General features: G+C 61.4%; 1 protein-coding gene across 5 annotated transcripts in view; it reads left to right on the forward strand.

The window, feature by feature from the left end:
• HDAC4 (histone deacetylase 4) overlaps positions 1-23,374 on the forward strand; it is a 255,760-nt gene that overhangs the window by 191,183 nt on the left and 41,203 nt on the right. For 2 of the 5 annotated variants that reach the window (XM_040450473.1, XM_040450478.1), the window contains 7 exons: positions 4,529-4,645; positions 4,736-4,934; positions 10,890-11,110; positions 14,073-14,330; positions 16,118-16,304; positions 19,387-19,520; positions 21,877-21,997. In XM_040450473.1, coding sequence (XP_040306407.1) covers positions 4,529-4,645; positions 4,736-4,934; positions 10,890-11,110; positions 14,073-14,330; positions 16,118-16,304; positions 19,387-19,520; positions 21,877-21,997 — 1,237 coding nt within the window. The remainder of the gene's footprint in view (positions 1-4,528; positions 4,646-4,735; positions 4,935-10,889; positions 11,111-14,072; positions 14,331-16,117; positions 16,305-19,386; positions 19,521-21,876; positions 21,998-23,374) is intronic. The other 3 variants (XM_040450477.1, XM_040450474.1, XM_040450475.1) reach the window with 3 other exon arrangements.

The raw sequence follows: 23,374 nt of genomic DNA on the forward strand, positions 1-23,374 counted from the left end.
AGATGGGAGAGCAGCTCTGAACCCAGCCTTTCCTCCTGGCCTCCTTCGGAGCACGTTCCATCCGGCCGATTCAGAACACAGACGCGTGGGCCCGTGGGGTCCTAGATGCCTCGCTGCTGTGTGCCCCTGGGGCTCTGCACGGTGGCCGAGAACCGTTGTTGGAAGAGAATCCAAGTGTTTGTTGTGCTTTAGAAAGACACAGGTTAAAACGTCAGCCAACAAACACACATCCGTGTGTCGTGGGGGAGCAGAGTAGCGCGGGCAGGTGGTCAGGAACCCCAGAGCCGGCGTTTCGGAGGCGCCTGGGTAACTAACCACCAGCCTGAGACACGTGGTCAGGCCCCCGCCCCCAGCTGTGCCACAGGTGGAGAGGGGCGTGGGCACAGAGAGGGTTCTGGAGGCACTTGGCGGAGAGGACGGGTGCTCCAGGGGAGACGAGGGGCCCGGGGCTGGCTGCCGGTTGTGCCCTTGACCAGACCTGGGTGACTTTCCGGGCAGTGGTTTCCAGGACCTTCCTTCCGTGCTTTCTTTTTCTACCTCGTTCTCTTTGCCCCAGCTGCTCACTGCCCAGGTGTCCCTGGAGCGCCTACCTCGGGCCAGCCCTGCACCAGGCCCAGGGCCCAGAGGGCCAGAGGGCCGGCCAGCAGCCTGCCTCCACACAGCAGGCTGTGCGGCCTGGGAGAGGCAGGCTCTGGCCGGTGCCCAGGAAGAGCAGGGGAGCTTCACGCTATCGAGCGAGCGAGGCCACCGGCAGGGGGCGCCCTGCGTGGGGAGCCGCCTCGCTGCGGAGTTCACGGAGAACGGAGCCCGAAGCGCCGTCCGCTTCATGCCGCAGACGGCCCCGCCGAGTGGGAGGTCTTTCTGAGTTCTTTTTGAGTTCCTGCTGACTTACAGGAGGGTACAGTTGAGTACACGTAGTCGCTTAACCTTCCCCCTAGATATTTAGCAACGAGTCGTCCCCTCCCGCAGGGTCGACAGATCTTACTCGGGGTATATGGGCGCCAGGGCTGAGCCTTTCCGCCCCCTGTTGTAGACACCCGTGCGCACAAGCACGCGGCAGAGCTAAGGTTGGCGCTGGCTCCTCCGCTCCCCCCCCCCCCAGGTCTCCCCCTGCCCCTGCTGAAGTACAAGTCCCGTGTTCATGTAAATTGAGCTGCTGCAGACTCACCGATAGGAAAGGGCCATCCCGTTTACCGCCCTCTGGTGGGCAGGGGTGGCCTCTGACGGTCAGGTCCACCTGGGGGGCCCCTGGGGGTTTCGGGCGCTGGTAGAAGCTGACCTCTCCTGAGAACTCGCAGGCCTCGTGACGCCCCCGCTGGCTGCAGCCCCTCGGGCGCAGGGCGACGTGGGTCCTCGCTGGAACGCCTCCTTTCACCGCTGTTCTGCCAGGGGCCCCGGGCCGGGACAAGGTCCGCGGCCTACACACGGCGGAAGCAGGCGCCCCGGGCCTGGAAAGGCAGCTCCCTCCAGCCCAGAAGGCCCGGCGTGAAGCGGGCATGAGGCCAGGCTCCGATTTTGTGCGGAGCGCGTGGGAGCTGATGATCCTGTCACCCCGCGGACGGAGACCGCCAGCGTCACGCACGCGGGCAGTCAGCCTCCGAGCAGTTCTCAGAAGGCTGAGTTATTTCTAAAAATAAATTAGGTAAAAAAAAAAAAAAAATAGAGTGATTATAAAGAGGAAATTATAACTTTGCAGACATTAGGACGTTTGCTCGTTTCGTCCCTGGGTGATTACAGCCCGGTGGTGCCTGCTTTCCTTGGCCGTCTCCATCATGTTCTCCTCGGCACAGCGTGTCGGTATTTCTTCTACTTGGACCAACAGTTTTTCTGTCTGGGGAAAGTGCTTTCCACGGTGGTCGTCAGCTCGTGACTGTGCAGGGTCACGGTGAGCGAATGCTTTGTAGCCCTGTGGTCTCTCCAGGACAAGATACACCAGGCGCCCCTGCGCGAAAAACGCTTTCCTTCCTGGTTTGCGCTCATGGCGTCCAAACAGACCATAAGGTGTGTGTGTTTCCAAAGGACGCTGAAATACGACCGCGTTAAACAGCACCTCAGGGATCCTGTGAGTTACGGATATTTGCACACACGCCGTGAGGCGGTACAGGCACACGTCTCTTTATCGCGCATCACAGGTGTTGCCCTTTCTTACGAACCGAAGACGCCAGCCTTCCGTGGAGGAAGTCGCTGCCGATGGGGTGGAAACAGCAAGAGAACCAGAATTGCAAGCGGAGCCTGATGACGGGACTGAATGTGTGGCCGCGGTCTTGGGGGAAATCTTGAACGGAGGAGGAGTTGCTTCTTGGGGAAGTGGTTTCTTGAGGCGGAATCTGCCGCCGGTGACGATGCCGTGAAGACTGTTGACGTGACCACAAAGGATCTGGAAGATGCATACGCTTAGCTGATAGAGCCGTGGCTGTGTTTGAGAGGACGGACTCCGGTGTCGAAAGATTCCTACTGTGCGTAAAATGGCGTCAAACGGCATCACGTGCCACAGAGAAATCGTCCACGAAAGGAGGAGTCACTTGATGTACCAGACCAACCTCGTTGTTGACTAATTTAGGAAACTGTCACAACCACCAAGCAGCCGTGAACATCGAGGCAAGATCTTCCTCCAGCGAGAGGATTCTGACTCACTGAGAGCTCAGATGATGATTAGCATTGTTTAGCAGTAAAATACGTTTTAACTCAAGTCTGTACATTCCTGTAGACATGAAGCTGTTAACACACCTGACACACTACAGTGTCTCGTAAACACAACTTTCACGCGCACGGGGAGACCAGTGAGCTCACGGACTGGTGCTGTGGTGTCTGGGACCACACCCAGCGTCTCCGAGGCAAGCCGCAGGCGGCCCCTCCCCACCCCCCCCAACCCCCAGCAGATGAGGAGGCTGTTTCCTCCCCTGGCCGGCACCCGGTGCACCCCCACGTGCGGCCACTTGATGATAGCTCTCAGCGCACGATTTTCCCCTCGGATGTGACATTTTAAGGCACCTGGACGTTTCTCGTCGTTAGTTACGTGCCCCACTGCGAGAGGAGCTAAGAGGAGACGGTCACACGTCCATCACTCCAGTGCTTTTCTCGTTACGTGAAACTCCGTTTCACAGACTCCGTCTGCCGCCTCCCACTCGCCGGCCTGGTGGCCAAGTGCTTTGTTCCCTCTGTCTGTCTGCTCCCTGGTTCGGCACGCTGACCAGGTACCTACTCCACAGGGGGCGTTGCGTTGCGGCAAACCAAACAGCATCCTTTGGAGGGAAGAATGTTCTTTCTGGAAGCAAAAAGATGTTAGATAGCACGGTAATTCAGATCCTCGGAGAATGCTCCCACTCCCCCTTTTCTGTCTGTCCTTCCAGCCGTCACTGTCTGCTTTTGAATGAGCAGACCATCCTGTACCTTGTTTTTCCAGCCTAACAACGCGTCATCGGTGGGACTGCAACCAATCCAGATTTTTCCCGGCACTCCCAAGGGCCCGGTGCATAAGTGTGGTTCATTCGCTCCACCCGGGACACGGACGTGCTGCCCTTCCCTGCCGTGGGCACCACGGCCACGACATTCCTGGGACCGTCTCTGGTTTTGCCCAGCACCGTTTCGTAAGAGCCACCCGAAGCGTGGAGTTTTAGGATCAAAAGTTAGATAAATTTTTAAGGCTTTTGACACGGATTGCCCAGTTTTCCTGCAGAAAGAGTGCACCGCTTGATAAACCTGCCCAGCAGCGTGTTTCTGTTCCTCGGGGCCAAGAGAGTATTCTCTTTTTAAAAATCTTTGCCAACTTGATAGGTGTTTAAACATGTTTTCTGATTACTGATGGTTTTGAGTAATTTTTCAGGAGTTCTCCCGTAATACTGGTTCTTTGTCATTTGCCTTTGATGAGCACTTTTGCTAATTATTATTTGATCTGTGAGCTCTTTACATAGTTACCTTTCTCTGTCCTACGTGTTGCCCATATTGCCGTGACCATTATTTATTATTTGCCTTTTCTGGGAGGGGATTTTTTTTAGGGGAGAGGGGCGGAGAAAGGGAGAGAGAGAGAGAGAGAATCTTCAGCAGGCTCAGCATGGAGCACGACGCGGGGCTCGATCTCACAACCGTGCGACCATGACCTGAGCTGAAATCAAGAGTCGGATGCTCAACCCACTGAGCCACCCAGACGCCCAAAAGGGATTTTTTGTTTTAATCAATATCTTCTCTGGTTTCTGCCTCTGATGTTATATTTAAAATGACATCCCCAACGAAGAACGTATTCTATAACACGTTATCTTAGATTTTCCTGATAGTCTACGATGATTAAACAATGTGAATAAAAACAAGAGCGTCATGGATTGTGAATCCGTGTTTCGGGGCTTGTCACCTGCTTTGAAATTCTGTGCCACCTCTGTGCTGTAACCTGTCACTGTGTTTCTGTACTGTAGCGTCTCGGGACTCCGCGTGGCCTGCCCTGAGGCGCTCTCAGCTGTCGTTTCTCGTGGTGTCTGTAGCCCACGCTTGTCGCTGGCAGACTGTGTGTGACGGCCGTCATGTGTTCTGTCTGCAGACCAGCTTGGCCCACAGGCTCGTGACTCGAGAAGGTTCTGTGGCCCCGCTCCCCCTCTACACATCACCATCCTTGCCCAACATCACGCTGGGACTGCCCGCCACTGGCCCTTCCGCTGTGAGTAGGCGTCGGCGGGTCTGTGTGGCCAGCGGGGGCGGGGTCCATCACGGGCCCTCGGCCCCGGGCGTCACAGTTGTACCTCTCCAGGGGACGGCAGGTCCGCAGGAGGCCGACAGGCTCACTCTCCCCGCCCTCCAGCAGCGGATCTCCCTCTTTCCCGGCACGCACCTCACCCCCTACCTGAGCACGGCGCCCTTGGAGCGGGACGGTGGGGCTTCACACAACCCGCTGCTACAGCACATGGTCTTACTGGAGCAGCTGCCTACGCAGACGCCCCTCGTCACAGGTGAGCACGGTCGGCTCGGGGCCCAGCGGGGAGGCCCGTCCGCACCCCCGAATTTCTAGCCACGGCCTCTCCCGTGTTAAGGCGTGGGAGTCGATAAACCGAGTCTCACTTACAAAACGAGGTAGACAGAGTAAAAGCAGGTGTCGCTTAGACCTTCTGGAAGCTTCTCCAGAGAGACGGCTTCCCCCGTCCGCTTTTTCATCTGGGTCAAGATGAGGGGGGACGACCCTGGTAGATCGTCAGTTCCCATTCGTGGCGGAAACGTCTGTCGTGTGCCCTGAGTAAGGGACGCTCACACTTAGGAATAAGTCAGGAAATGGGGCCGGAGGTTTGCACGGCAACTGTTCCTTTGGGAGGGACGAAGGTGTGGGGTCTGCTGCGGAACAGGGAAGTACCTGCTGTTCGTCTGCAGCACCCAGCCTCACGCTCGGCTCCCTGGAGGTCTGCTGATTTGTTGGCGGTTGGGATCTAACATGACCTCCTTGACGCTTTGGTGGGAAGTGCAGGTGCGAGCGGGTCAGAGTCCCGACCTGTGGCCACGCGGGCCGCGGGCAGGTGAATGTCTTTTGTGCCCACCGGTCTCTCTCCAGCACTTGGTCCTGAAGAGCCGTGGGGCCGGTCTGGGCGTGAGGGGCCCATCCTGCCCTGTGTGTGTGTCCGTGTGGACGGCGGGCTTCCGTCTGTGTGTGTGTGTGTGTGTCTGTCTTTCTGTCTGGGCCCCCCAGTGCTTGAATTCGGGGTCACCGCCCTCTTCAGAGTTGAGGGGGAGTAGAAGCGTCACTGGGCATCTCCCCGCCTTTCAGATGATGGGTCATGAGCACAGGGGCTCAAGGGTTCCGTCTGAAATCGCATCTGAGTCTGTGCGACACCCAAAGTCAGGGCCCGGGGTCAAGAGCAGTGAAGGATGCCTGAGTTTCTGTCCTATATCATTTATGTAAACCTACAGCCGACCCTCCTTGTGACCCCCGGTCCCCGAGCGTCTGCTCGTCACCCACCGTTAAAGAGCATTTTTGGGGCACATCCCTGAGCTTCCTGTGAAGTAACGTTTTTTGTTTTTAAGTAGGCCCCATGCCCAAGGTGGGCTTGAACTCAGGACCCTGGGATCAAGAGTCGGCCACTCTACTGACTGTGGGGAGTAGCCTTTTCCCACAGGACTTGAATGACAGTCTTAGGTAAATCTCACCTCTCTGATAAACTTGCTGAACCTGACTCCTTCGTGATTGGCCACGTTGCTGCTTGTGCCCTTCGTGTGTGATCCGGTGGCCCTTTCTGTGACAGCAGCTGCCGACGGCTTGCCTGTGGCAGTGAGACTGGCTGGGGCACGACTTCTGGTCCAGCACCTGTTAGCACTGCCCTCCCCGCCCCCGAACCTGCAGGCCCCTCCCGGCCCCCGGACACCGGCTGCAGGTGCTGGAGGCAGGGCCGTGGCCCAGAGCACAGGCTGTCTCGTCTCTGTCTCATCCCAGCTCAGTGACCTGGGAAGTCTTCCCTCGTGCCGTGCCTCAGTATCCCCGTATGTGAAACAGGGGTAACGCGAGTGTCTGCCTTGCTGAGTTTCTTCGGGGTTAAGTGAGGTGTGTGTTAGTGCAGGATGGGCCTGACACTGGTGAGCCCCCTTCAGGTGTTAGTTGTGTGGTCGTGGTGGTTACTTCCCAGTTCTTCCCAGTTCTCGTGGCCCCTCCCAACCCCCTCCCCGTGAACTTGGCCCCGATTCGGGTCTCTGGGATCACCCTCCAAGCTCCACCCCTGCCCGGGTTTCTTGCCCCTCGGGGCCCGAGAAGCCCTCTCTGCCCAGAGCACCGCCGTCCTGAGCTGGAGCACTGGCCGCGTGTGGCCCCTGATGTTTAAAGTGGACGTTAAGACCCAGAAGCAAAGTACCCGTCTGGTTTCTCAGTCCCACGTGGGACATGGTGGGTGCCCGTGTGGCTGGTGGCTGTCGGGGCTGTAGGTGAGCGTGGCCTATCGGGTGGTGCCGGCCGGCCGTGACGGCCTGGCTGCCAGCGGGCACAGGAGCGAGCCCTCTCCTTCTGGTGTGGCGCACAGGGGTGTGGCTCCCTCTTCGCCAGAGGGGGCCGCCCTTTCCCCGGCAGGCCCGGCTCCCAAGCCGGCTGTCCTGAGGCCTGGCCCCGGCCCCCGCCGGACGTGGCCCTTCCCCCGCCTGTGTGCTCTGCTGAGCTTCGCTTCGGTTTCGCTCCCCTCCTGCTCACCTTCCCTCGCGGAGGACGATCTGCACATCCGCGGCATCGCCCCGCTCTCCCGGCCCCTGTACGGGGCCGGTGTGCTGCAGGCCCGCGGTAAACGTCTCTGGGGGCAAAGCGAGGGACACTCGGGGTTTCTCAGGTGGCTTGTGTCTGAGCAGGATCAGGGACAGTCCCCAGGTTCACCTGCCAGCGGCCCTGCTTTTCCGTGAGTGCTCGTGGGCAGATGGACACACGGACAGAACAGCTGAGCCAGAATAGCTGTGTCTCACGAACAACCAGAGGCCGCAGATGCAGAGGGGTGAGGGGGGACGGGCGCCAGGGCCGTGTCCCTCCCCGAGTGGGTCCGTGGGACGTCCCACCTCCGTGTGGCGCTCACCTTGCTCCCCGCTGGCCCAGGAGCTGTCCAGCCGAATCTTCTCCTGAGAAGAGTGACGCGCCCTCATACGCTCCCAGAGGTTGGGCCTCTGAGCGACCACCCGAGGCAGCGGGTGGGAATGGAACCGTCATCTCGAGGCGAGAAGGACACGTGTGTTGTCCAGGCCTGCTGCTGTGTGGCCGGAAGGCACAGCTTTCAGCCCAGCGTCTCCCCTGGGCTGGTCCTCCGTAGTCGGTCTGGACGCTCAGCCATGCAGCAGGGAGGGCGTAGGGAAGGCTTCCTGGAGAAGTGGCATCATTGCTGAGGCCTCAGGTGAGGGTCTCGGGAGAAGGACAGGTGGGGGGAGCGGGTGTTGCACCTGGTGGATGTGGGGTCATTCTGGCCTTCAGGTCACTCGCTGGGGCTGCCCCCCACGGGCTGGCGGAACCGGCCGTCTGCCCGTGGCTGTGCTTCTGAGCACGGGGACGGCAGCTGGCTTCCGCAGCAGTGATGGCACGCTCCCCTTGGTACCTGACCTCTCCCAGGAGGCGCGTGGGGCTGCCGCGCCTGGGGCCTGGCCCGCGATTCCCAACCCTGGCCAGGCCCCCAGAGCTCCCGCGAAGCTGACAGGTCCAGGTGGGCCCCTGCTCTGCAGGGATTTTCTTGCAGCGCTCAGGCTGTGCCGATGTGCAGCCTGGCACGCCCCTGGCGAGAACTTAGCCTTGTCCGGCTGTCACTTGGAGGGCCTTAAAGAGTCCCACCCTGGCGCATGGGGCAGTGGGATGCCCCATACGGATTTCTAAGGGCACAGGCCATACTCACCAGTGTGAATTCGCCTACTTTACCCGAGCCCCGCAGCACCAAGGCCAGCACCTCAGATCTGGGTCCGGAGCGCCAGGACCCAGACTCTTCGCCTGTTTCCCTCTTGACCCCCACACTGGCTGGGGCATGTGGATGTGGTGCCTTTGTTTGCAAACTCACCAACCTGGATGGCCGAGCGAATGCCGGGGATTCCCACGTGATCACCGTTGTGCGGTCACCGTTGTGCGGTCCTGCGTGGGCTTCCGGTCGCGCCCCATCCCCCCCCCCCCCCCCCGGTCCCTCTCTCAGGACCAACATGGAGGGCAGGCGGGTGTCGTCCGTGTCCTGGAGCCCCGACAGACTTGCACCAGCCCTGTGGGCGGGAAGAGCAAAGCGTCTCCCAGCCCGCCAGGTGCTCAGGGAAGGAGGCCCCCGGCAGCCCGGTCCTCCCTGCCCAGAGCAGGGTCCGCCGGGCGGCACAAGTCGGGCTCTGTCCCTGCACGGTGCCCATCTGGGCACAGCGGGCCTCTGCAGGCAGCTGGGTCACCCAGGACAGAATTGGATCTTCACATGGTGTGTTTTTATGCATAGAAGTCTTTTACGTTGTATATACCGAAAGCCAAATAAGGGTCTGTCATCAAAAGCCCTTGTTAATGACCTGAGGGGTCAACTTTAGGTTCTGAATTGGAAACCACCTGACCAGTAATGGGTTTGCCACTCAGAGGTTAGGAGTCCGTTTTCTGAAATGCGACCAGTCCCCGAGTGGGACAGCACTGGAGTTCTGTGCCCCAGGGGGCCCATTGTGAATTTTGGGGTGAGTGGGGTGGGCCCAGAGAGGGTAAGGGTGGGGGCGGGCCAGAACGGGGTCCTCCCGCTGTCTGTCCATGTCCCCATGGGGATAGTGGCCTGTGTCCTCAGGGCAGTGTCCACCCCGTGTGAAGGCTCACATTCATGCATGTTCCTCCTCCTTTGTCAGCCCTGGAAGCTGCTTTCCTTCCGCAGAGCCAAGAGAAGCTTCTGTGCGGAACCTGGGGCGGCCGCCCAGCTGATCGCGGCAGCCCTGCGGTCCCAGTGTCCTGCGGAACCTGAGAAGCAGCTGCTCAGGAAACCCTGTTTTAGCTTCGTGTTTTCCGAGGCGCGACCCTCTTGGTGACTATGTCACCTTTGGTCCCATAAATGCAGCTTCGTATGGCTGGCTTCCAAATTTTCATCCTCGCGACACCTCTGTCAACAGTGGGCGAATTCTGAAACACCTTCTTAGGATGATGGGGTTTTTTTTACCTTTTTTTTTGTTTTTTTTTTTTTTTTTAGCTCTTCTAGAAAATTGAGAGGGAATCAGTCTAGCGTTTGAGTTACTAACTTTAACTTAGCAGCCAGGCAGATAATGGAATTTAACATAACTTCTCCCAGAAAACAGCGAGCTGGACAGAAGGCGATGGCAGTTTAGGGGGCTGGAGTTGGCTGACTTCTTGAAAAGCTAATCAGGGACAACTTTGCGAGGGTTGAACCTTTTCTTGGTGTCTGCTCTCTCTGTCTGCATACAAAATTGTGGTTGTAATTTTGAAATCTCCAGCCCACGAAGGGACAAGGGAAATAGGCTGCAGTGACCCCAGGGGTCTCAGGGACCCCCCTGGAGGGGGATGGGCAGGTGTGCCTGCCTGTCGGGGGGCCGGCCACTTGAGCAGTTCCCAGGGCCGTGCTTTTGGGGAGGCGGGCATCTGCCAAGGTCAGGTACGTGCTGCTCCCCCTCAGGCAGGGGACCATGACCCGCGTCAGGTTCAGCCTGAGCCTCGTGGGTTAGTGTGCATCCAGCCCGGGCCGCTGGGGCAGCCCGTTTTCCAGTAGCAGGGAAGGGTTTGTGAGACTTTTGCCCAAAGAACCCCGGAAAGATGGTCAACTACCTAAGCCCACAATTCGCAAAAGAGAAGGTACAGGTGGGTGGAAAGTTTACAGAAGGAAAAAGGTTTGGCATCTGTGTCCCCTGCACAGGGTGCATTTTAAAAGGAGATTCAAAGGCACGTTAAAGCAGGATCACATATCCATCCAGATCTCGAACACTCAGTCCAGGTGCGGGTGCAGGGGAAGCAGCTGGTGGGCATGGGGGGGGGCAGCACCTTTGCAGAAATTTGTAGAAGATTCTGACCGCAAGCGCCAGGATTGTGACAAGTGTTAACACCCCCTTTGTGAATAAAGTCACCGCTTGAAGAGACCTTTAAAGGATTTGATCCCTCAGGAAGGGATTTTTCCCTCACAGCTTGGTTTCTGGGTCGGTTAGGGGAAGAGCCGTCTCCACGGTCTTCTAGAACGTGCCGGGCCACCGGGACCTCCGCAGCCCTGGTCAGTGTGGCGCAAGCCACTCCGGCGGCCCCGCGATGCCGCTCGGACCGCAACCAGTCGTTCTAGGGCCCGGGCCTGTCCGAGGGGTCGTGGGGCCACTGCCGGGCGGACCGGCCGCTCCGGAACCTGTGACTCGGAACGCCTGCGCACGGCGGCCCCTGCTCACTGAAGCCCACGCCGGCGGCTCACGGCAGCCTGCGCCCCGGGCTTCAGGGTGGAGCACGGGGGGCCCCCGCGTCACCTTACTACGGTGTCTTTCAGGCCTGGGCGCGCTGCCCCTGCACGCGCAGGCGCTGGTGGGAGCGGACCGCGTGTCCCCGTCCGTGCACAAGCTGCGGCAGCACCGCCCACTGGGGCGCACGCAGTCGGCCCCGCTGCCCCAGAACGCGCCGGCCCTGCAGCACCTGGTCATCCAGCAGCAGCACCAGCAGTTTCTGGAGAAGCACAAGCAGCAGTTCCAGCAGCAGCTGCACATGAGCAAGGTGGGTCTGCGGGCGCGGCCGGTGGAGCGCATTCGGCGGTGGGGGGGGGGGGGGGCAAGGGGGTGCATATCGCATCCGCGTGCGGCCCCGCGGCCCCGAGCTCCCTGGGCGCCCCTCTTCCTGAAGCGGACCCGCCTTTCTGAGCCCCTCGGCACCTGCGAGGGCCTGCCCGCCGGGACACCCTGCTCGCGGGGTCTGCGCCCTCGCACGGTCCCGAAGGTCCCTCACAGAGGGGGGTTTGGGCAGGAAGTAGGGAAGTTCGGTGTGGTGGTGCTGGTCATCAAAACCGGAAACAGCGTCCCGTGAAGACGGCGGCCGCCAGCCGCCTGAATGCAGCCCGTGTGACCCCGCTGCAGGGTTGTGGGGACACGGTCCCCCGGCACCCTGCCCCTGAACAGCCAGATGCCCAGTGCAGGCCGAGCTAAGGCTCCCGTGGGAAACGGGCTGCCCCCCCCCCCCCCCACAACACAGGGCCAGCCAGCACACCCTCCCCTGCACAGGAAAGGCACCTACTTACTTCCTGTGGGCGAGACAGGCTGTCAGTGTGTGCTCCCAGCTGTAAACCCCACTTCACATTCATCTCCCCAGTGCCACCCGTGGCTTCTTAATTTTATTGTGTCACTGTCTGACTGATAGGGTAGGAGGTGTTAGGAAGACGGGAAACACCTATTCACTCCTGGTACAGTCTTGAAAAGAATGATTGAGAAACTGGGTAATCTCCCTAGACTCTATTCCATGATTGATTATGAGCGTGAATGACGGGTGATTGAAATGTTTGTACAGCGTTCTCCTGGGATCTCGGGGAGCCGACGACGTTGTCTAGTGCCGTCTGGCACCAGTATTTCTGCCTTTCGTCTGGGAGACGCTGTTCCTAAGGGGCTCCTTACCCGAGGGCACGAGGGCCCAGCTCCCAGCAGCCCTGAGACCTCCCATCCCGCAGCCCTGCTCGGGCTGCGTTGGGGATCGTGGCCGTTTCCTGCGTGATCTATGGCCCGTTCAACCCCTGCCTCCGAGTGCGTTCACTTCACTGACGCCCCCCCTTAGGGAGAGCAGCCATGCACGGCTGCTCCGGTCTTCCCAGGGTCACTGGCCACGGAACCGAACCGCTGGGCCGCCACGGGAACCGAATGCTGGGCGGCGGAGCCTCTGAGAACAGGAAAGACGCGCCCGGGAGCCGGCTGTGCTCACCTGTTTTGGCCCGAGGTCGGCACACGGTCACCGGTGCTCTGCGGCCGTAGCAGCGTCACTTGTGAGAGCCCGGCACCTCGTGTGCCGTGGTGTCTGGTGAAGGTCCGCCAGGTGAAGGGCCTTTCTGGAGAACGCATGTCGCCGGTGGGTGGCGGAGCCTCGAGCTGTGCAAGCGGCAGCCGCCCCCTGCAGGCCAGCGAGTGTGGGTGTGCCCTCTGGCGGGTCTGGGCGCAGTGACGTGGGAAATGCGGTGGCGGGACGCGCTCTCCCCCCTCTGTGGGGACGGTGCTCCAGGGCACCTGTTGCCCCCGCAGGACAGAGGCTTTGCTGGGGGAGGCTGTTCCTGTTGCGGCTTGAGCCCCGTGGTCCCGTGGGTCGGGCTGCGTGCCTCGCCGCGGACTTTCCTGCTCACCTCCGCGCTCTCGGCGCTGACCCTGACATCCGGGTCCTCCGTCCGGGCGGTCAGACCAGGGGCACGCCCACTCATCTTCCAGCCCTGGCCTCTCTACCAGTTTGGCTTTTCCCCCGACCCGTAGTCTGGCTTTAGCAAGGGCCCCGCTCCAAATACAGACGTGCGTTTCTTCTCATGCCGTCTGGGGAAGGGGCTCCTGGAGTCCGGAGGGCGTCGCAGGACACAGCTGGTTTGCGTGTCGCCGACAATGATCGGCCAGCGCGCTGGCTGGCGGGAGCCTCGCCCCCGCCGTCAGCTCCACTGTGCCGCCCGCCCACAGCCCGGCTAGCAACCCCAGAGTTGCATTTCGAAGGCGGCGACAGGCCTCTGGCCACGGCCGTGGCCCAAGGACACTGACCGCACAAGCCCCCTGCATCACGGGGAGTCTGCGGCTGTGGCCACGTGCCTCCCAACTCCCTCCGCGCTGCGGCCTGAGAGGCCGAGGCCGCCTCGGAGGGGTGGCCTGCGCCCCAGGGGTTGGCGGCACCTCAGGTGCCTGTGCTCCTGCCCCTGCCCAGAGCTCCCCGGGACAACGGGGCCGCTCGATCCGGCCTCCGGGAACCCTTCACGGAGCTGGGCTGTCTCTCGTGAAGCCCAGGATGGCTTGACTCCCCTGGAGGGGCCTGGAGGCCTCTGCTCAGATGCCCTCACTTCCCAAGGAAGCGGAGAAAGCCAGAGAGGGAGTCCGGGACCCTTGCCCCGTAAGAGGCGGGTCCACGCTTCACCCCCTAGCTGTGCCCTCTGAGGGCTGTGGGCACATGGGCCTCGGGGAGCTGCTTGGGAGGGCTGGGCCCTGGGGACAAGCACACGGAACACTGACACTTGCACACAGGCGTCCGCCCAGTCCGACCCTCGTCACACCCACAATGTGGTGGTGTGGGTGGTGAAGCAAGCGGTCTGGGAGGACTTGCGTACAAACGTGCGGTGGCCAAAACGTGTTAGGCATCCTCAAAAACCTCTCCCCTTCTGGAAACCGAGTCGGAGCGTTCTCCACAGCAGCATAGTCAGGGGCTTTGCAGACGGTCACATTTTCTCGGAGCCACGGCGCCGGTCCCCCAGGAGCCTGGCTTGACCGCCGTGACTTTCATACCCCGCGTCTCTGCGCTCGGCACACGGGTGCTTGTTAACAAATGCGCACCAGGCGCTGGGCTCTCCTTCCCCGGCCGGCCCGGCGCCCAGGGTGTTGGGGGACAAGCAGTGCCTGCCGGCTCCAGCTCAGGCCCGGCAGCATCCGTCCAGGTCGTCCGTCCCTTTGCTCTGAGGCACAGAGCTCGTGCTGTCACGTCGTCTCCGCGGCCCTCATCCCTTACCTCTGCCTTATAGATTATCCCCAAACAGAGCGAGCCGGCCCGGCAGCCCGAGAGCCATCCCGAGGAGACGGAGGAGGAGCTTCGTGAGCACCAGGCCCTCCTGGAGGAGCCCTACCTGGACCGGCTCTCTGGGCAGAAGGAGGCACACGCTCTGGCCGGCGTCCAAGTGAAGCAGGAGCCCATCGAGAGTGATGACGAGGAGGCGGAGCCCCCGCGGGAGGTAGAGCCGGGCCAGCGCCAGCCCACCGAGCAGGAGCTGCTCTTCAGACAGGTGACCGCGCCGGCGGGGGCCAGGCGGGGTGGGAGTCGACGGACCGGGCGGGCCAGGAGGGACAGGCCAGGCCCTCTTTCCTCAAGGGGCGGCGCCGTATGGCCGGCCGTCGGTGGACACGGACGGGCCTCTTCCTCCCGGCCCTTCCCCGGGTGGTGTGGGAGGCGGGTGCAATTTGCTGTCTCTTTTACGTTAGCTGTGCCTAGAGATATAGACCGTCTGTCCACGGTGGGCTTTTGTGCACCTGTATTCCAGCCAAATGCCAGCTTCGGAGTCCCTAGGGATGGTTTTCTTTCAGATCTGTAAACTGTAGGCTCACATAAATCCAAGCGTTAGTAGGATTCAGCATAATCATTGAAGGTGGAGGGGGTTGGAGATTGATTTATTTTTTTTGTTCTTTTTTTAAATTTTTTTTTTACTGTTTATTTTTGAGAGAGAGAGAGAGAGAGCACAAGTAGGGGAGGGGCAGAGACAGAGGGAGACACAGAATCTGAAGCAGGTTCCGGGCTCCGAGCTGTCAGCACAGAGCCCGACGTGGGGCTCGAACTCACGAACCGTGAGATCAGTACCTGAGCCGGAGTCGGACACTTAACCGACTGAGCCACCCAGGCATCCCAAGGGAGATTGATTTCTCAATTGATCAAAAAGGTAGTCAGGGCCTTTGGGGGCCCAAGAGGCAGTGGTGACCGACTTTACAGATCTGGAAAACCGGTGTGACGTAGTTCCAGGCACTGACACACAGGGACCAAACCCACTAGAGACTGATGAGTAAACTGATGAAAGATTTATCAATTTATAGTGAAAAATAAAACTTCCACGCCCACGAAACCACTAGGGCAGCCGGCCAGGGGTGCGCAGGAAGTGGAATCCGATCGTAGCCTTGAGCAGCGGAGCTGTGTCTGGAGCGTGGCGGCTCCCACAGTCCGCGGGGGGCGTGCTGCAGGCAGGCGGCATCTCTCGTGCTTTATCTGTCGCTCCTTCGGAGGGGGTCCCTCTGTGGCTTCTGGGTCCACGTTATCAGCACCCCGGGCACCAAAGCGCTGCCCCATAGAGGCGGTCTGGACAAGGGGAGGGGCTGCCTCTTCTGTCGTGCAGACTCCTGGCATCAGTGAGCCCGGCTGGCCGGCAGTGCCCACACCACGCTGCCCACTTGGGGCCCTTGTGGTATTGAGCCCTTACCAAAGCCGACTCCTAGAAATAGTTTTGTGAAAAAGAGGCATTTGTGAAAGTATGTTTAATTGCTTCACCTCCTTTTTCTTCTGGTTATTTTTGCTGGAAGGCAGCCAACGTGGGGTCCTGGGCATTGTCCATCTGGGTCCCCACCCGTTCTCAGAGAGGCACATCCGCCCATCCCTGCTCCCTGACACCCGGTCGGTCGGCCGAGCCCCGGGCACCTGGAACCTGAACAGAACATTTCTTTGCCTCAGTGGAGCCTTTCTGCCCTCGGGCCGGGGTGCGGGACGCCAGGAGGCCGGGGAGCAAACGTGGCAAATGGAAGAGTCAGCCGTTCCACCCTGAGGCGTGCTCTTCTCTCACGTCTCTGGCTGCGCATCAGGGACTCTTGGTCAGAGCAAGAGCACAGTAGACTCGCCCGGGAGGGCTGCCTGCAGGTGGGGACTCCTCGGGCACCAGGCAGCCCGTCCCGGCAGCCGCCCCAGCGAGTTCCTGAACCGTGCGCTGCATGCGGGTGCCCAGAGCCGTTAGAGAAGAGATCCTTCAGCCGGGGAGGGGGCAGGTGATGTGGGGGCAACAAGAGCCTGTGTCTTCTCCCCCCCCCCCCACCCCAGCAAGCCCTCCTACTGGAACAGCAGCGTATCCACCAGCTGAGGAACTACCAGGCGTCCATGGAGGCGGCCGGCATCCCCGTGTCCTTCGGCGGCCACCGGCCTCTGTCCCGGGCGCAGTCGTCCCCGGCGTCTGCCACCTTCCCCATGTCCGTGCAGGAGCCCCCCACCAAACCGAGGTTCACCACAGGTACCGTGCACGGGGGCGTGTGGGTTGGGGCGGCCGACCGGCACCTGCGGGCAAGACTGGGGCGCGGCCGGAGCAGACACAGGAGGCCCGCCCCGGGCCGCACTGTCCGGAGGGCGAGGGGATACCCCTGACCTGGTCTGATCTGCGCCTGGGCAGAGCCCTGGCTGGGGGACTGGCTGGGTGGGTCACTGAGGCTCCCCACCCCCTTCTCTGATGCTGCGGTCTCTCCTGGGTGCCAAAGCCCATCTCCCCTTTGCTGGAGAACCCGCTTCCTCCAGAGACCGCCCACCCACAGGCCACCGTGGCCGGCAGGCCGGGTAGCTTCCCATCCACGGTCAGCAGAGACCGCGACCTCGTGCTTTCTCACCCGCCCTTCTGTGAACCGAAGCTTCAGGTGGGGCCTCGGCTGTGAGGCCCAGGTAGCTCGTGGGCACAGTTGGGACAGCTCAGGCGGTCCGGGTCTCGCCTTCTGGATCCAGTTGTCTTCCCTGCCCCACCCCTGCGGGAGCACGGTGACACCTGCCAGCAGGACTGTTTCTGCTTGACCAGCACTGCCCCCTGCAGGCAGGGACGAGGACTGTGTGGCCGGGCAGGCGCCCCCCCCCCGGGCCAGAGGCTCTGGGCTCTGAGTCGGGCCCTCCCAAGTAAGGCAACGGGCTGCACCCCGGGCGTCCACGCTGCCCAGCTATGCCCGGCCCGGGACAGAGGGCGGCCAGGACGGCTCTTCACATCCTTCTCGGCTGCTGGTTCTTTCTGGTGACAGACAAAGAGCACAGTCCCTGAAAACACAACGGTTTCGTCCTTCAGACAGACCTCTAAGACGTCCTGTCCGCACGCTGTAACATGGAACGTCTGAACGTGCCCAAGTTCTCCTTGTTAAAAGGATACTTTTTATATTCAGAGGAAAATGTCATTAGTACTTATCCAGAGGCCGAATCATTGCTTTTCAGAAAGAAACCAGGAAACTGCAGAGGGTCACAAATAGAGTCAGCAGGTGACTAAGATGGGCACGTCCCTAAAAGACCCCAGAGACCCCAGTCCCTGTAACCGTGGTGGAAATGTACCCACCGTGGGGGCCTGGGAGGCCCCCGGGGCGCCTTGGTGCCTGCGCGTCCCCTGCAGTGGCCTGGCCAGTGGCCTCATCTGCCTTACTGCTTTTTGAAAATGTATAAACTAGGACGAGGTCACCGAAAAGAAACAGGAGAGAAACACCGAGACATTGACAGTTGCCTGGAATCCCGCCCCCCAGAGGTAGCCACCCTCAGGATCGGGTTTAAGTCCTCCAGATCTGTTTCTGTGCACAACTGGACGGACACGTTTCCAAAGACGGGACTCGGCGGTCGCCGTGGGCTTGGCAATTCTCCACGCCCTGCCTTGGCGGCATCCCGTGCACGTGGTCCTAGCTCGCCCTCGTGGCGGCAGAGCGTCCTGGCTCCTCGGCTCTGCAGACTCGTGCAGTTTCTCTCTGGATTCCAGGTTCCTATCTGTAAGCGGGAGTGACCTGCGGTCACCTCGAAAGTTCCCGCCATGGGATCAGTAAAGACTAGCCGACCGTTGTGTCGGGATGATGCCACGTTCGTCTTGTTTGTGTACACGCATTCCACACGTGCACGCGCGTGCACACGTACGTATGTATGTTGCCATTACAAACTGCTGAACGCACCCTCTCGGGTACACGTGTCTTGTACACGTACTTTAGCGCGTGGGTGGTGAGCGCGCTTGGTCCCATAGGCCTGTTCTTCGCCAGCTGCTTTTTTTTACCAGAAGTCCTCCCTGCCCCACCCAGTCTTGCTGGTATAACCCAGGAATGCTCCAACACGAGGGGACTGACTCCCGTTAGCCTGACTCACGAGAGACTGAGAGGCAGTACTGGGCCCAGTACGTCCTGAGGCCAGGCGTCCAGCTTGGCCCTGTAGAAGCAGGCTCATCCTGCAGCCCTGTTCCTGTGTGTGGTGACACTGCCTCCGTTCTCAGCATCAGGAGCATAGAAGTAGCCGTGGGTCTGACAGCACAGCTCGTCTCACGGGGTCCCCACCTTTCTCTGCCTCCGGGAGCGGGTCTTAGCCACACATGCCCCTTCCCAGGCCCCTGCCTGCCCGAGCGGGTCCATTCAGCCAGCCTGACCTTCCGGTTGTGCCCCTGGGAGACCAGGTACTGGGGGACTACAGACAGTGCTGCGGCAGGGGCAGCGGGAACCCCCCCCCGGCGGAGGTCACGTGGGCCCCGAACCTTCCCCCCCCCCCTGGGGGGGGGGGGGGTACACAGAGCAGGTGCGCTCAGCACGCCCCTGCCCTCCCCTTTCTCCAGCCCCGTGTCCAGATGCACAGGATACGTCCACCTGCATGAGATTTTCCTGGCCGTGATATCAGTCACTCTGGTCTGGGAGTGTCCCCATCCCGTCTGGGGGCCGGCCGCACATCGCTCCTCAAGGGCCACCCCATCCCCAAGGCTCCCTGGCGCCCCGCTGTGCCCCCAGAGACGCTGTAGACCAGGCAGTTGGTTACCCGTATTCTGTGTTAATTCTCACCACACGTGCTTGCCCGTGTGTCTGTGTCATCGCACACGTGTCCCAGCCAGTCCGGAGGGTTCTGAGAGTAGGAAACAAGTCTTACCTTTTTTCTGAGCCCCCACAAATCTTGGACGGTCCTCGGAACTGCTTGATAGGCTGCTCCCCGACAAGAGGGACTTGGATTCGGGGCCTAAAGCGTCTTAGTTGGGGGGAAAACAGAGCCATCCTGGAACATGAGTGCCACACGGCTTAGGCTTGGGAGCGGGCTGGGGCATCTTTTCTTGTCTTCCTGACTTGCCCCGCCACCCCCCACCCCGGGGACCCCTGGGCATGTGCGGTGAGCCGGCACACAGCCCGTTCCCATTTCTGTGAACCGCACTCGGCCTCCAGTGAACTTGCGGTTTCCAGACAGATCGTCCTGGGAGACGCGGGGCTACGCTGGCCCGGCCGCTCCCAGGGAAGTGGCAGGTTGTCCCGCCGGGTAGCGCTCTGGGTGGGTGGAGGGCGGCGGGCCTGCTGCCAGAGGCCCCCGAGGGCCCCGCTGACCGCGGCCAACTCCGCTCCCGTCCCCAGGCCTCGTGTACGACACGCTGATGCTGAAACACCAGTGTACCTGCGGGAACACCAACAGCCACCCCGAGCACGCGGGGCGGATCCAGAGCATCTGGTCTCGGCTGCAGGAGACGGGCCTCAGGGGCAAATGCGAGGTAAGGCCGCCCCCAGGGCAGCTGCTGGGCTCCGGGCGACAGGTCGCGACAGGCTGGGGGCGCCCATGAGCGTTCCCGCCAGGGCATCAGGCACCGGTGTGTGGGCGGGAAGAGGCTCAGTCTGCTTTCCTGAACACCCAGGTCCTCCCTTGGGGGAGCCTGCCTCTGTCCTGCCTCCTTGTTCCCCTGTCACTTCTGTCCCTCTATCCCCATCCCTCTCCATCCCTGTCCCCCTGCTCCCTCTATCCCCGCCCCCTCTGTCCCCCTGTCTCCTCTATCCCTGTCTGTCCCCGTGTCCCCCGTTTCCTCCGTTCTCCTGTCCCCTAGCCTCCCCTGTGCCCCCCCTACTGCAGGACAATGGCGGCCGGCCCCCCATACGACCATCAAGTGGGGACCTATGTCCGTCCCGCAAAAGCAAGGACGGGATGCGGGTGGCACGTACTTCCCTGCACAGTGACCCAGGCAAGAGCCCTAGAGCAGGCACGTCAGGGCCGTGGGGGCAGCAGCACCCCCTCTGTGTGTCCATCTGTTCTCCTTCAGAAGCTACAATATTTGGGAATTTAAATTCGTCTGGTGATACAGGATTTGGGGAGGGGAAAGGGGCACGAGAGCCCCCACGGTGCCCTCTGGGGAGGACGTGACCCTGCCTGGTTGGGCAGGACGGAGGACGGCACCTGCTCTGGGGTCAGGCTGGAGGCTGCACCACCGGGGGGCAGCAGCGCCCTGGCAGGCACCCCTCCGAGGAGATCTTCCAATGCCCTGGTGTCCTGTTCGGCGTCCCTCATGGGACCAGGGCCCCTGCTCCTCCTTCAAAGGACCGCTCCCCGTGACTGCTCTTTACCCTCTGGCCTCTCCTGGAGGGTCCCCTCAGTCGGGGGCCTCTGGGGGCTTTTCAGATTGAAGATTGCACAGGATCGGTAGGGATAAGACCATGAGACAGAACACGTGGGGAGAATGGGACCCTCATCTGCCCCGAGGCGGAGTGCTGCCACTTGGTGGCCGGCGGCTGTGGGGCATCCTTGGACCTGTGGACGTGGACACCAGGGAGGAGGGGGTCTGTCAGACGTGGGGTCAGACCTGAGTCAGCAGGACGGCTGGGAGGAGGCCCGTGCGAAACACACAGTGACACGCGGGACGCAGAGCCCAGTGTCCCTGACGTGCGGGGACACTGACCTCAGGGTACACCACCTGCTTCACGCAGCCCCGAGGGATATGGCGTCCCTGCCTCCACAGGCTCCCACACGGGCCCCCAGGGCAGAGCGCAGGGCCCAGGTGCTGCACACGGGTGGTGGGTGTCAGCCCTTGACAACAGAGGTTAGAGGGACTGGCAGTGCCCGGACTTCCCGAGGTCCCCGGCCACTTGGAGACCAGAACCTCCTGGTCAGGGCCCCCCGATCCAGTGGACAACTGAGGGAGCCCCAAGGGCCGGGCTCCCCTCCCTGTGCTGCCGCGTCGGCCTCTGCTGGACAGCGAAGGGCGCGGGCTCACGGCCCCGTCCACGCGGGGAGGCCCGGCTGGCAGACGTGCGGCCGCCGGCCTGCACCTGCCCGCTCCGCTCCCTTCATCTCCCGCGTCCACGGCGTCCCTCAGGAAGCTGTCACAGCCAGCAGGAGCAGCCCCAGGCCTGCCTTGCGCTCAGGAGCCCCACCAAGGCCCCCAGGGTCGTGTAGACGCCCGTGGGACTGTCGCCCTCAGAAACGTGAACTTTGATCTCGCTCCATAAACTGCCCTCCTCTTAAAAATTTAAGTAAGCGGAGCTCCTGTGAAGAACAGTGAATTTTATGTTAATTTCTGGGGGAAAGCGTGGACATCGCTGTGGAGTCTTGATTTGAGGAATTTCCAGACCAAAGGAAAAGCAGAGGGACAGGCAGGTGATGAGTGAAGGTAGCCGAAGGGCCCAGCGAGGATGGCGGGAAGGGTGTCTTTCTCGTGCAGGGGCCTGGTGCCCCGCCCCCCCGCATGGGCGCTATAGGGGAGCAGCTCCCACGGCTTGTGGCAAGCCCCACCCCCCCATCCCCGACAGGGGCCCCAGCAGTTAGAAGGCAAAGTGGCAATTTGATGCCAAATCATGTGGGTGACAGGGAAGGTTAAAGCGTCGAAGGCTGGAATTATCTTTCTAAACGTTTTCAAAGTTATAATTAACGCGTAAAGCCTCCAAAACATTTTTCAGATATTTTTTAAACGTTGTGTTGGGTGCTGTTTACTTTTTGTTTTGCGAGGACCAAATAACCGTGTGCCCGTGCACTACAAAATTCAGTTTCCTCCGGGGTGACGGTGTTCGTGGAACTGCCTTCTGTAGACACGAAGCCCTGAAGGCACAGGGAGACGTGCGCACCTGTTCCTTCTGTCCCCGCAGTGCATCCGCGGACGGAAGGCCACCCTGGAGGAGCTGCAGACGGTGCATTCGGAGGCGCACGCCCTGCTCTATGGCACGAACCCCCTCAACAGGCAGAAACTGGACAGTAAGAAACTTCTAGGTATTTCAAGGCCTTCTTTACCTTTACCGCCCGCGCTCGCTGGCCCCGCCCCTTGAGCGCCGCCCACCGGGCGTGTCCTGCGCCTGCGCAGGGCCTGCACCAGGTACTGAGGGGAGGGTGGGCGGAGGCTGCTGGTTTCGTGCCTGGGCCGGGGGTGCTGCGGCCACGGCGGGCGAGAACCACCGGTCTTGCGGAACGTTCCGTGGCAGGGCGTAGACACTGGCGAAGATCGGGGGATACTCCAGCCGCGGACCTGCTGCCAGCCCTCTCCGGCAGTGAGCCCGGAGGCCGGGAGGCCGGGGCAGCCCCACGCGGGCTCCCCGCGGGGTGCGGGGCTTCCGCGCTGGTGGGCTTGAGCGAAGGGACTTGCTGCATCAACGCCCCAGGAGGTGGGGGGGTCTGAGCAGGGACCTCCAGCACAGGCAGGTCCGGAGCCTCCGGACCCTCGGGCTCCTGGGCGCAGACCCCACCCCCGTCATGACCTGTCCGGGGCACCTTGACCCCAGCCTCCCAACCACCTTGAACCTGGGGGGACGCGGGGGCGGCCTCCTCCCCCCTGTCACCGAAGGCTCTGCTCAGGCTGTGCTGGGCGATCTCCCCACGTTGTGGCCGGTCACTCCCTCCGTGCGCGCGTGGGTGTGTGCCCTGCTTCACGCGTGCAGTTGTTTCCTCCCTCGGGGAGCGTGTCTTCTGTGCTAGAAATGCTGTAGACGTTGAGGTACCTGACACGAATGAAGCGCTCTAGTCTTTGGAGGGGGTGGAGCTGGTGGCCAGGAGGAGATCGGGGTCCTGTCCTAGGGCGGCCAGTCATATTACTCCCTGAGCCCCATTGCCCTGTAGTAACAAGGCTTTCGGACAACGTGAACCCTTGTTCTGGGGACATAGGAGCCAGCAGCACGGGAGAGCCTGGGGGCTGGACGGCAGGGGGACGGCAGGTGCCAGAAAGTGCCTTCCGGAGCTAGGGCTGGGGGTGGACACCCCCAACTTGGGGGGGCTCGGCTTGGCCACTGCAGAGACCTGGGCCCGGGACAGAGAGCGGGGAGGGGTCACATCTGGGGCTGGCCAGAGGTTCTGAGAGGCCTCCCCTGCCCCAGGCAGACATTGCCGACACCTCCTCAGAGAATGACCGGCCCTACGGAAGCTGACGGGACCCCAATGGGGAGCCACCAGTTCGTGAGCCCACCGTGTGCCCGGAGCTCCCAGTGGCTCTTAGGTCCTCAGTCTTATGAATAGATGACCAAGGATTATCCTCCCCCCCCCCCCCCCCCCAGGGAAGCACTTAGCGGGAGAAAGATCCTGAAACAGGGCAGCTCAGAGGAGAGGCTTCTAGGACAGATCGGGGACACTGTGAAGAAAACTGTAGCTGCCGTTACCCAT

The sequence above is a fragment of the Herpailurus yagouaroundi genome, unplaced genomic scaffold (assembly GCF_014898765.1).
Source record: "Herpailurus yagouaroundi ecotype Mexico unplaced genomic scaffold, PumYag 202, whole genome shotgun sequence".
NCBI classification, from domain to species: Eukaryota; Metazoa; Chordata; class Mammalia; order Carnivora; family Felidae; genus Herpailurus; species Herpailurus yagouaroundi.